The sequence below is a fragment of the Aphelocoma coerulescens genome, chromosome 23 (assembly GCF_041296385.1).
Source record: "Aphelocoma coerulescens isolate FSJ_1873_10779 chromosome 23, UR_Acoe_1.0, whole genome shotgun sequence".
In the NCBI taxonomy this organism is placed as follows: domain Eukaryota; kingdom Metazoa; phylum Chordata; class Aves; order Passeriformes; family Corvidae; genus Aphelocoma; species Aphelocoma coerulescens.
Genome location: NC_091036.1, coordinates 7,425,847 through 7,439,101, shown reverse-complemented (window position 1 = coordinate 7,439,101; position 13,255 = coordinate 7,425,847). Strand labels below are relative to the sequence as shown.

Genomic DNA, 13,255 nt, shown 5'->3' with positions numbered 1-13,255 from the left:
TAGATAGCAGCGAGTACCCTCCCTGGATGGTCCCAGCCCCATGGCAGCCCTGGCAGGCAGCACAGTGCAACCAGAGGGAAAACAGCTTTTGCAGCTTCACCTGGAGCTATGGAAGGAATTTACTGCTCATGTCCAATCCAGGCTTCACTTCCAAATAAAGCTGAGACGGGTGAAGCTGCAGGAGCTTGTGTGTGCAGGGAGAATCCCAATCAGCATCTTGGCCAGCCAGGGGGCCAGTGACCCCCAGCAAACCCAGCCAAGGGCACTCCAAACTCCCAGTTTCTGGGGCAGATGACCCAGTGACCCAAACCCACTCTGACCCCTTCAAAAATCAAATGTGAATGAGTTCTTTGGGGTCCTCTCCAGTGCCAGCCCTCACCGCTGTCCGTGGTGAGGTCCCCTGCAAGTACAACACACAGTAACAGATTTGCAGGGGTTTTTTTCCTTCAATAAAAGAGGCTTTCTGGAGACAGAACATGAGGCAGCTTCTACAAACTCACCAGGGGGATGGAAATGGCAGAGGAGAAACCGGAGTGGTTTGGATGGGTCAGGGACCATGTGGGAGGGCTGCTGGAGCAAACTCTGCCGCATTCCTCGTGTGCAAGTCCTGTAAACTGACCCCTCTTCAATTATTCATTAGAGTCTGCAGCTCATGAGAGACTCTGCTCCTCAAAGAGGCATTTATTTGTGTTTTTTAAGAGCTCAGAAGCTGCTGTTCGCCATAGCCCAGCCCTGCCAAGGACAGAGAGCAAAGGCTCTGCCAGGAACAGACTAAGCAGCTGTCAGGCACTGCTGGAGCAACAAACCCACTCGATTCCTTCAGCTGACAAGACAGAGCAGCCAGTTTGAACTCAGAGCTTTACCAGTGACAGGCTGGAAAAGCCAAATGTTAAAAGAGTGGCCACAGCTGCTGCCCAGTCCCTGCAGCGTCAGGGACATTTCCCAGCAGCACCACACCACACTGGAGATGTTCTGCCCCCATCACATCCTGCTCAGCCATAGGGGCCTGTCTGGCCAGAGCACTCCTGGCTGGGAGCCACAGGAGTGGGGCAGTGGGCTGAGAAGGGATTTGCTGAGGTACCTGCCTCTTCCCACAGCTCCACAGCTTTCCAGTTCCTGGAGGAACCAGCAGCAGCTGTGCAAACACACACAGAGCAGAGCACTCACTTGTTTGTTTTGAAACCCTTCACGTTAAGAGGCTGTGATTAGTGGTGTCCAGCACTGGCCAGGACAACTCTTGAACCACAGAGGGGACTGGCACGGAGAGATCACAGGTAGATGGCCACAAACCTGCTTCCTCCAACTCATCCCAAAGAATTCCAACTCAGAGCTGTGACTGCAGCTGTAGCTGCTTGTCTGTAGAGTGTTATGGTGGGTGTTTCACCCAGAGCAACCCTCACTGGTGTTAATGCTGGTGGTGCAGGTATTTCACTGGCCAGAGGTGTCCGTGCCCAGGATTCCTTCATGCCCTTGCAAGATACTGCAGGGAAGGACCTTTCTGCAAGCTTTACCTGGTCAGGATAAACCAAGAGGAGCCACACAGATCTGGGGAGCAGCTGCATCCCTCCCTCTCCTGCACTGCCACAGCCAGGCTCAGCCTGGGGCACAGCCAGGCTCTGCCTGGTGTCTGTGGCAGAGCACAGCCCTCGCTCCAGTCTCAAAGGTCCCTTTTATGGTGCAGAGCTGGAAGAGTTCAGTTCTTCCCTTCCCCAGTCCTCACTGTGCTCAGTGATTACCACCCCAGAACAAGCTGATCAGCACCCCCAGCCCGCACCAGCGTTCCCCAGAGAGAGTGTGGGCACACTCAGCCCTGCAATTGCACTCCTCTGCTTTTCATGATGAAGTGATTTCACTAATTGGGTGTTGTACTTCCATGTATAATTCCTCATGCTTGGCACCTTCAGGGAGCACAGGCTCACCCCTCAGCCAAGCTGGCTGCAGAACAGGCTGAAAAACACCAGTTATGAGAGGTTCCATTTTTCCACTGAATTCAGTTGCTGTTCCCCAGCTGAACAAGGACCAATTTCACCCGACCTGGCAATTAAAATTTGGAGAACGCAGGAGAGAATGAGGTTCTGTGCCCAGAGCAGCTTTCAGCCACCACCACCAAAGAGGATGAGAAAAAAATCCATCCTTGTACCCATCCTGCATGGGACCAGCAGCCTGGCTTTAGGGATGTTGCCATGATTAACCCTGCTTTAAGTTCAAATTCAAAACACAGCCTCATACCATCCACTGTGAAAATTAACTCTTCCCCAGCCCTAACCAGCACAAGGATCTTGCAGACATTCCCAACGTAAACACACTGGGGAACGGGGCCTGCAGGAACTTGTGTACAGCAACTGTTCTTGAAAGTGGAAAATACAAGAGGTTGTGAAATGCACCAGCTGTCCGTGGTAGGAAGCTGAGATGGAGCTACAAAAGCAGCAAGGAAGTACCAGAACAGGGCCAGGCTGGCCCAAAATTCCCTTGCTACCTCTGCAGTGACCATTTCCTCGTGTTTCAGGTGAGATGGTGACGGAGGCATCACACTCCATCAATCTCACATCACCAGCTGAGAACTTCCCAACTCTTTTGAGGAACTCTTGGATTTCCTCCTTTGCAGAGAGTCTTTGGTTGTGGCCCAGGCACATGGGACTGTACTTTGGCAGCATCCTGCTGACAGGGCCGGGGAGGGACAGGGCTGCTGCGTGGGCGTTGAGCAATCGCCACTGTCGCCGCTTCAAGTTATTTTTAGCAGAGATCACAGAATGAACTGCAAAAGGATAGCACAAACCTGGAATAAAGGTGCCTCTTCCCCTTGCAGCTCTCCACACACAGCACAGAAGGGTGTGGGAGGGAGCCTGAGCAACCTTCAACGTGAGAATAGTCACCTCAGATGGTGATGGCCACTCGCTTCTCCTGCTGGAGGTAGAGCCAGAGCCAGGAGCTGCTGCTGACGTCTAACCACAAAAAGAACTGAAACACACAGATATTCTGGGTGCTGCCTGTTCCCCCATCTGCAGCATCTCAGGGCAGAGTTTGCCCTCAAGTTGAAGGTATGTGTTTACAGGAGGGATTTCATTTGTGCTGGTAGCAAACATACCTTGTACAAACTTGGAAAACGCGACCGAGGTTATTTCAGGAGCGTGCAGCCGAGCTTTGGGTGCTCAAAAGTTACCCAACATGGGATTGTCAGACACTGCTCACAGGCATTTTGGCCACGGGGCCTCAGAACAGTGGAAAGCAGGACACCTGCAGCAGCACAGGGCTCTTGTGGCTTCCCTGCTGTGGGATGTTGGAGAACTTGCCCACTGCTCTGCTCCAGCTTGGACTGCACGTCCACGTCCCACAGAGCAGCAAAGGGAACCTCAAGTGCTTTTTGGCCTCTATTTCATGATCTTTCTGTGGGATGGCACCTACAGATGGAATCAGCCAGGGTTTGTCTCAGTGATGTCCTTCAAAGAGAAAAAAATCCTAAATGATTTTTAAAGCAACATCCATCAGCAGCATTTAGGGAAGGGCAGTTTAGCCAAGTGTTTGAAGATGAAAGAGGCAAAGTCTCAAGCCTTAGAAACCCAGCTGGAATCCAACCAGAAGACACAGATTCCTTTTTTCCCCATGCCAGAGATGCAGGCACAGTGAAGAGCTGTAAACCCACTGTTCTCAGGGGAGGGAAGCGCAAGTTTCATTGACCTGAATTCATCTGACCCACGCCAGATTTCTTTGCAGGCTGCTGGGGAAGTGCCAGGCTAGCCCCAGAGTGGGACAGGGAGGCAGAACAGGTAGGAGAGATGCACTGGCACTGCTAGAAATCCTCAAATGTTCCAGGGAAAAAAATTGGCTGAAATGTAGACAACTGGGTTTTATGTTTAAATGTCTTTTACTAAAAATACAACGTAATCAGCTGGAAAAACAACCCAAAAAGCCCCCAGAGCCTTCAGCACGGCCGATGATTCAGAGAGAGAAGCTGCCACAGGGCCCTTGCTGAGGGTACAGAGCACGATGAGCTCTTGACAACCCGCTCAGGAAGGTCGCCCAGGGCAAATCCAACGTGTTGTGTCATTCTCCACGGTCAGAGCGTGGATGGATCAGAAAAGGAAATCCTGAAGGGATTATGATTTCACGGTACTGACATGGCTCTCCTGCTCTGCAGTGAGTGCAGGACAGAGGAATGGGCACAATCAGGAAATAGCCACGGTGACAGCATCGTGCTGTCCTGTACCTGCGGAGGGCTCACAGCAGACAAATCAAGTCCTTCAACACCACACTGCTCATGTGTGGAGCAGGATGAGCTTCAGGTGTCTCAAGAAGGATGAGCAGGTTCTGATCCCTGCCCAGAACACGGGAGACAGCAGCTCAGTTCTTTCTGTCATTCCCAGCTGATGCTAATGGGGATGCAGAGGGCAACTTGGCAGAAGTGGAGCTTCTCCCAGCCCCACCAAGGCAAGAGAATAAACAGATACCAGATGCTCAGCAAGGGCAGCTGTGCCAAAACCATCAAATACTCTTGTACTTCTCATCCCATCTGGCAAGATCACACCACAGAGAAAGGCATAAACACAGCACCGAAACACCCCAGGGGTTCTCACTTCTCACCCTCGGCTACAGCCTCCAGTCCAGCTCCTGTGTGCTGGACCGAGGTGGCCCTCTGGAAAACCTTCCAGGCATGTTTGGATGACCAAAGGGACAAGAAGACAGGGGTTTATCTTTCCTCTTCCCCATCTCCAGTCCCTTGCACTCCCACGTGCACTCCCGCAGATTTACAGAGCAGCAGATTTACAGGGTTTAAAAATAACCGTCCCCATCCCGTTCCCGAGTCAGCTCACACCCCCCACGCTCGCAGACGTAACCCCGGGGCATTTTTACCTTGGATGGAGGATTCCCACCTTCTTCTGGAGCTGCCTGCCCGTTCTGCAAAGGAAGAGAACCTACTGTTAGCACATGCCAGGCATGGGATTGTTCCTCATGTCCCTCGCAAAGGCCGGTGGCTTTGGGAGCCCCTCACATGGGACAAACGGGGCAGGGTGGCACTTTGGACACGGTACAAGATGGTTGAACATTCCCCCATGCTCTTGCCTTTTAAAGCATTTAAAAGAAAGTCTCTTGCCCAGAGACTCTCTCCACACTTCCCCCAGTGCAACTGGGGCTCCTTATCCACCAAATATTGCTTGTGGGGCAAACGGCGCCAGTGAGGCTCCCTGGGGTGGTGGGTGCAGATTCCCCCCCGGGCACCACGTGCTGCAGACGCCGCTCCATCCCACCCCTCCTGCTCCCACTCTGTGCCGGCTGCTCTGGGATTGCTGGCAGCAGCAGCGCCAGAGCGCAGTTAACAACCATTGTGCCGTGACATCGGCTTTAATTGGAGCGTTTATCGGTTATTTATTACCCTATCGCAGCTGATACGCTGCAGGAAATCTGCCCCACCCGCCTGGCTCCAGGTCCAGCTCCGCACAAAGTCACAGCAGGTGACCCGAACCGCCTGGAGTGGCACCAGCCGGTCACCCCGGGCGCTGAACCGAGGAGGGATCAGGTTCAGCACGGCACCGGCACCGCCTGGGGAAGCCGGGGGAGCAAAACTGGGTGGGATTTCACTGAGACACAGATACTCAGAGCAGGATAAGCACGTACAGGAGGTTTTCTGCAGACTGTGGAGAAAAACAAGGGCAAGAAGACTTTGCTTTGACATCTGTTTGCACTGCAGTCTCAGGCTCCAAAACATCATGGCATTCCTCTCCTCCTCTGAAAGGACAAGGGCAGTTTATTCCCTTCTTTTCAGATGTTATGGGCCAAGTGAAGAGTTGCAAAGCCAATGGATTCGGGCCTCGACCGGGTTCTAGAGCCTTCAGGAACTGACAGAAACAAAGCCAACTCCTTCCCTGGTGTAGCAAGGATCCATTGATATGATCAACCTGTCTTCTTCCTCAGGACTCCACTACACTGCAATATTTACATCCCTGTGGACCCACTCTGAGCTCCACAACTCACCTTGGTCCCAACTTATCTTTAAGTTCCAAAGCAGTTTCAGCCATCGACTGAAAAAAAGCCACAGCAGCACCACGCAGGCCAAGTTCTCCCAGAGGAATGTTGCCCTGGTGTTTACACGGAGCTCTCGGTGCCATTAGCACAGAGAATAGCTGAGCAGTGAAGTAAGAATTTGTGTTTATGAACAGCCCCCACAACGCAGGGGGAGACACGGTGCTCGAGATAACCAGACTTGGAAACAGGCTGATGTTTACTGGCTCAGCTGTCACCCATCCACAACTCATAACTGGCTGCTAATCCAAACCACAGCTCAGGGAGGGCTGGTTTTGTCTCAAACGGCTTAAGAAGCAGAATTTCTGTGTTGGACAGAGGAAAGCAGTGCCTGGCTCATGGTCTGGAGAACAGATCCACAAGGCACATGTCAGGAGAGGGGTGAGTTGATGCAGGGGGTGTCCAAGCCCTCAACTTCAAGGGTGAGCTGGGAGACACCAGGTGATACCTCCAGAGTCACCAGACTTTCGAGGGCTGAGTTTCATCAGCTCCCTACTCCGAGGCAAACCCATCCTACCTGGGATGGAAGGGAGGGAAAAGACAGAGAACAGTGTCCCTGCCAGGGAGGTTTCTTGGGCATGCAGGTCCCCGGTCTTAGAGGGATGAAGCTCCTGATGAAACAGTCACTTCCTCAGGCTGACATAAATCAGATGTCTGAGCAGAGAATTGCAGTGTTTAGAGCCAAGTGCTCTCCTTCTACCCCAGAGCAAAACCAGTCCTTATTCCCTCATATGGAATTGGAGGGCCATTTGTAAATGTTCCAGATGGAAACACAGCTCCAAACTCATCACCTCCTGAGATAAAATATGGCCATTCAGCACGTCACGAGTAGAGCTGGAACAGTTTGTGTGTTTCTTGGTTTGACATTTGCCTCTTTAAATGCTTTATTTCTGCCCTGCCCCTGCACCCCACACACAGCGGGGGAGCAGGTGCCCTCTCACAGCACACTGGGGCTGCAAAGGAGCTTCCCAAATGTCCTGCTCCGAGAGAACTCCCAAGATCTCCCGTGGGCAGCAACCAGGCAATGCCTGCTGCTGGAGGGAGGCACAGCTCCTCCCTGGGGTGCCCGGGGCAGTGAGGAGCTCATCCAGGCTGTGTCAGAGCAGGGCTCGGGCTACTGAGAACGCAGCCACACAAGCCTCCCCGGGGGCCCGCAGCCTGTCCTTGCAGCTTTGCAGCTGCCCTGCTCCGGAGCAAGCGGAAACGGGGATTACAGAGCTAATCTGATGGGCACGTGGAGCAGCAGCCAGGGCACCTCTGGGCGAGTGACCACTCCACCTGCCCCAGAGGTGACACAAAAGCCCTCCTGAGCACACGCTGGACGAGTTTCCTTAACAGCGCACAGAAAAGCACCCTGGAAAACAAGCGTGTTCAGTTATGCAACTGCCAGCCTGGCTGAACTTGGGAGATATTTATCTTAGGACATCTTGCGCTTTAAATCCTTTTAATTCCACATAATCTGCAGCACAGCGAGCAATTTACAGAGCAGGCCAGTGTGCTCTGATGTGAAACCAGGACGAGGTGCATCCCGGCAGGACCGTGGGGACGGTGCCCAGTCCTGCTCGGTGGTTACACCACCAGCTCCAGTCATCCCAGGTTATCGACAGCTCTGCCTGAAAAAGCAGCCTGCTGCTATTCCTGGATCCTTACGTTTTGAGCAGCCACTTTTGAGATGCCCCAAAACACCTCACAAGTACCAGGTACCTAGAGATGCTCTTTCACCCAACTCTGATGAGCCATGAAACACTCAAGCAGGAGGGAGCGGGGCAAGAAACCCTTCACCCCAGAGCTCCTGCTAGTTTGACACAAGAACAAGGCATTTAAAAATTATTGCCATTAAGTGGAATTGATGGATCTTGGCTATTGCAGTTCAGAGAAAGGAAATCATTCTACAAAGATAGAGATCTCTGACGCAGCCCAAACAGGAGTCTCTGCACAAGGCACACCAGAGATGACAGCCACTCAGCCATCTCCCTTGTCTCTTGGTCATAGTTTTTGCATAGCTCAGCTACCATGCTTGAGAAAAGAGTTTATTCATGAGTAGCTCCTGCTCAATAAAGGGTGATACTTATAGACAGGCAAAAATAATTAGCTTGAAGTGGTGGAGTTTGGCGTAATCCCTCGTCAGTTGCATTGTTGTAGGTTTGTGTAATGAAACAAGAACTTGAAGCAAAGCGGAGCCCTGATGACAGATCCATCGCTATGGGGATGAAGTCATGGAATCAGAGAATCACAGGATGGTTTGGGATGGAAAGGACCTTAAAGCCCATCTCATTCCACCCCTGCCATGGGCAGGGACACCTTCCACTGTCCCAGGCTGCTCCCAGCCCCAATGTCCAGCCTGGCCTTGGGCACTGCCAGGGATCCAGGGGCAGCCACAGCTTCTCTGGGCACCCTGTGCCAGGGCCTGCCCATCCTCACAGGGAAGGATTTCTGTGTTGCTCAACTCCATTCTCCAGTGTTTGTACTCTACCCTAGCCACGTTTTTCTACTGCATAAGCAATATTTGCAATGATATAAGCAGAAGAGAGAATGGCAAGGGAAAAAAAAAGCAGGAGAAATGATTACAAAGCTCAGCCTCCAGGACAGAGGGACTTGGCTCCTGCCAGGGATCAGTTCAAGCTCCCACTGCCACCCACTCCCCCGTGTTTCCCTGGCACGACTGAGCTCTGGTGGGCCAGGACAAGGGGCACCAGACAGCCAATTCTCCCAGAACACAGTGGAAAAACCCCAAATCCCTCAACAATAGGACTGATGCCTCCACCAGTGCAGTGACAGCACCTCTGCTCCATGACTCAGAAAGCAAAGGTCGGAGGAAGCCGGTTTCTAACCTGGATGGCAGCGATCCCAGGGCAATTTACGTAACTGGTGTTCCAGAAAAGTCTCCTTGCTTTCTCAGTGGTGCCACCTCTCCCAGGAGTGGTGAAAACTTCCCCCTAGGGCCCCTGCCCTTGGCCATTTTAGCCTCAAAGTGCAAAACTCCTCCCAAGCCCCATTCCTGCTCCGCTGCTGGACCTCAGGGAACTCTCTAACATCCGACCCAGGTGTAGAGGTGAAGAACACCTGTATTCTTTTCCTCGCTGTAATCAAGAGTGTGTACTTATCCTCTTAAACCAAAAGGAGGTAAATTGCTAAGTCCCACTTGAGATCCTGAGACACAAAAAATCCGATCTGCTGAAATCCCACCTGCACGTGGTGCCTGACCCTGACCCGGAGCTGCGGCCAAGGTGAGACTGGGGAAGGGGCGAGCCAGAGGCTCCCTCCAGTTTCAGTTTAGGATTGACACACCCGGTACTAATGCAATGAGGAGAACAGCCCGGGCCGCTGCCCCGAGCCCGCAGCTGACTCGGGCTGACAAACAGCCCGGACCCCCCGGCCATTTCCGCTGGGAAGCGATCCCGTGGTGCTGACACAGCGCCCGCCCGGCACCTGGGACACCGGGGATTAGGCACTAAATGAAGTCTCGCCCACGGCATCCACCGCCCTGGGCACTGGCATTAGTTTACTCCCATTATGAGTCGAGTGGTGTTTTCTGGCTTTCCAGGCATCATCTCCCTTGTTAGGAAGGGAGAAACCACAGATGAAAAGCCCTGTCTCCCAGCAGTAACCTACGGCCTGGATCTGGGCACAAGACTTGATCTGGGAATTGCCGCAGGACTTCTCTCCTAGCTTGGAGCACAAAGGAGCACAAACTCATCCTTATGGCTCCAGGGCTGTTTCAGAGCAGAGGCTCTTCACCCGCCGCACCTTCATGCCAGGTGTTTGGCCCAGGAAGACCCTCCCCATCTGCACAGGGGGCTCCAGGAGAAGCTGTGTCATACCTGGCTGATGAAAATTAGGAAACCTCACCCAGAATGGCCAGCATGCCTCCCTGCTGTCCCTGCAGCGGGGTGAAGTGCTGCCTCTGCTCAAAGCACAGTCCCCGGAAGAGGCAATTTTAAATAGGAATGAGCAAATCTGACCAATTAATCACCAAGACATCCCCAGGTAGGATAAAGGAATGTGAAGGCATCGAATCCAGACAGAACGACAGGAAGGCACCAAGGTCTGTGAAACACCTGGGACACAATCCCCACCTTCCCTCTGGTTTCTCCAGGAGAGCTGCTAGCTCCAGTTTGGGAGAGATGTTTAACTAAAGAGTGCCAGAGCACAGTGCCTCAGCCGGCTGCTCTGCCATGGGTGACAACCGCTGCAAGCTGTCCCTTCCTTCGGAAATGGCTGTGGTGCCAGCCCGCAGATGTGGACAGGAGATGAGCTCCATCCTGCACATCTGGCTTGGAGGTCTTAATGAGGAGGAAAAGAGCCAAGTGGGAGGGCAGAGCAGACATCCAGCAAAGTGACACAGGAGCGTGATCGGAGTTGGCAGCGCAGGCCTGCGTGAGAAGCCGGCGCTGGGACGATGAGGGAGAAAACCCCCAAAACGGAGATATTTATTCCCTGGGCCTTCAGCCGGGTCCGCTTTCCTCTGTGCCTGGGGAGATTTGGGAGCGCTGCCTGCGCTCCCCGAACGATCGCAGCCCGCACGGGCAGCAGCGAGCCCGGCAGCCCCCGGTGCCCCGACCACAGCCCCGGGCGCACACACCGAGCCCCGGAGCGGCCCCGGAGCAGCCCCAGAGCAGCCCCGGCGGCGCTGGGCTCCGGCGGCCGCGCTCCCCCGCCGCGGGGAGCGGCTCGGGGCGGGCGGCACCGCAGCCGCCGCTCCGCGGGGTCCCACCGGGCGCTCCTTTGTTCGGCGGAGCCCCCCCGCCCCAGAGCCCCCCCGGCCGTGCCCGCTCACCTCCGTGTCCAGATGCACCAGCTCCATGTCGGGCCAGGGCTCGGCCAGCTGGGCGAGCGGCATCGCTGCCGGCGGGTGCCCGCGCCGGGCTGGCTCCGAGCGCCGCCGGGCTGGGCACCCACCGGCTCCGGGCCGGGGCGGGGCGGGGCGGGGGGCGGGCGGGAGGCACCGGGGAGGGGCTGCGGGGATCCTCCGCCCGGAGCATCCGGCAAACCCAGCCCGGCGTGCGGCGGCTGCGGGAAGGGATGGGAGCGTGGAATCGCGGAATCGTTCGGGCTGGAAAAGCTCCCCCCGTGAGCAGCGAGTCCAGCTGTGCCCCCAGCCCTGCCAAGGCCACCACTAACCCATGTCTCCAAGTGCCACATCCACACGGCTTTTAAATCCCTCGAGGGATGGTGACTCAAGCTGGGGCAGCGTGTTTCAATGCCTGACCACCCTTTTGGTGAAGAAATATTTCCCAATATCCAACCTAAACCTCCCCTGAGGCAGCTTGAAGCGTTTCCTCTTGTCCTGTCCCTGTTCCCGGGAGCAGAGCCCGACCCCCCCGGCTGCCCCTCCTGTCAGGGACTTGTGCAGAGCCACAGGGTCCCCCCTGAGCCTCCTTTGCTCCAGGCTGAGCCCCTTTCCCAGCTCCCTGAGCCGCTCCTGGGGCTCCAGCCCCTTCCCAGCTCCGTTCCCTGCCCTGGACACGCTCCAGCCTCTCAAAGTCTCTTTTGTCATGAGGGGCCCAGAACTGACCCCACGATTTCAGGGGCCTCAGCAGGGCCAGCAAAGGGAACAGGCACTGCCCTGGGCCTGTGGCCACACGATGGCTGGTACAGCCCAGATGATTTTCACTGGAAGGCTGAAATGTCGGGAAGTGATGCCTGGATACATCAGGAAATACCTGTTCTGAGGGACTTGGGAGCCTCTGCCAGGGAGATCTGTGGCTGAGCCAGTGAAAGATGTCCCTGCCCATGGCAGGACAAGCTGGTCTTTAAAAATGTCTTCCAACCCAAGCTCTTCTGCAGCTCTGCAGGATCCTCACAGAACCACAAACACCTGAAAACCGAACACTTCCTCACAAATACGTGACACTGAGTCCTGCTCTTCTGTGCCTTGGAAAGATTTTTCCTCTGGGAGTGTCCAGCTGTTTCCCTGTGTGCACAATCTGCACGGCTGCAGCGGGAGAGGTGGTGAGGACAAACCTGGTGACACGGCTCAGATCACTGCTGAACTCAGGAAACTGCTCCAGGAAATCCGGATTCCAGGTTTGAGATATGCCATGAATCACTGCTCATCGCCTCCTGCAGTGCCCCTGGAATTCCCTAAAAAATGGGGTTAAAGAACACATCCACCTTAAAAGCAGGTGTTCAGAATTCCTGGCTATTCTTACCTGTCAGGTTCTTAAATAGGAAAAAGTTTTCTTCTACTCACATTTTCCCAAACCCCAATGCACCACATTTTTATGTTTCATTATAAAACTACTTGTTAAAAAAAAAAAAAAGGAAACTAAATCTTTTTAAAAGATGCATCGCTAAGGGTTGACTTCATCAAGGTGTGGCTGGAAATATTTCACGAGCCTGAGTGGCAGCCTACGGAGCTGGGACTGAGCATTCTGAGGGCAGGTGTCCCAGTTTACAGCCCTGGGCTCTTTACCTGTTCTGAGTGGGCAGCAAACCCTGAAAAAGCCAAACTGGGACAGAGCTCAGTACTTTGAAAAATTCCAATTAATCTCCACAGCACGTGAAGCTGCTCTGTGAGTCATCACCAGGACCTGCTTGTGATTTAGGATAGAGCTGTCATCTTTTCTGCACATGGGGGAATCGAGTGTAGAAAATTCCCAGGGTGGCTGTTGGAGCTGGGAATCGCTGTCACAGCCCCGTGGCCAGAGCCCCATCTGTGCTGTGAGAGCTGGAGCCCCGGGTGAAGGCATTAAATAACACAAATCCACCGGCTGGTACTGACTGTGGTCCTGTTAGAGCCAATTAAACTCATGGCACTTGCTGTTGGAGCAAGTTGAAGCAGATCTTGTGGAGAGTCATTCACTCATCTCCAAAGCCATCCCTACCATCCCCTCCTTGCCTGGAACACGGCGTGCCTGGCTCCAGCCTCCAGCTGCTGCAACCTGCTCTACCTGGCATCCGTAAAGTGGTGATGTCAGTACTGCCATCCCGTTTCCTCCTCCGTTGGTTTTCCAGCCCCATCTCCCCTTCCTTCTGCTCTGCAGGAATGCAGAGGGTGGTGAGGGCAGGACAGTGCTCCCTGTTTCCTTCTTAGAAGGAGAATGAGGCACTACTTGGTGGTACTTCCAGAGGGTGACCCACAGAAGTGAGACAGGATCAGGTGCTGAGCAGGAACCTGGAGAGCATGGAGACAGAAATGCTCCTGTTTGCACCCCTGGCAGGTCAGTTGGGCTGCAGGAAATCCATCATATTCTGTACCAGAAAGACAGACAGGCTGCCCCAGGACTTGACAAAGACA

The 13,255-nt window shown here is 54.2% G+C and overlaps 1 protein-coding gene across 2 annotated transcripts in view; it reads right to left on the bottom strand.

The window, feature by feature from the left end:
* RPS6KA1 (ribosomal protein S6 kinase A1) overlaps nucleotides 1-10,926 on the bottom strand; it is a 35,229-nt gene extending 24,303 nt beyond the window's left edge. For both annotated transcript variants that reach the window (XM_068994483.1, XM_068994484.1), the window contains exons 1-2: nucleotides 10,793-10,926; nucleotides 4,849-4,893 (exon numbers count right to left, since the gene is read on the bottom strand). In XM_068994483.1, coding sequence (XP_068850584.1) covers nucleotides 4,849-4,893; nucleotides 10,793-10,855 — 108 coding nt within the window. In that variant the 5' untranslated portion in view covers nucleotides 10,856-10,926. The remainder of the gene's footprint in view (nucleotides 1-4,848; nucleotides 4,894-10,792) is intronic.
* Between the last annotated feature and the right edge of the window lie 2,329 nt (nucleotides 10,927-13,255).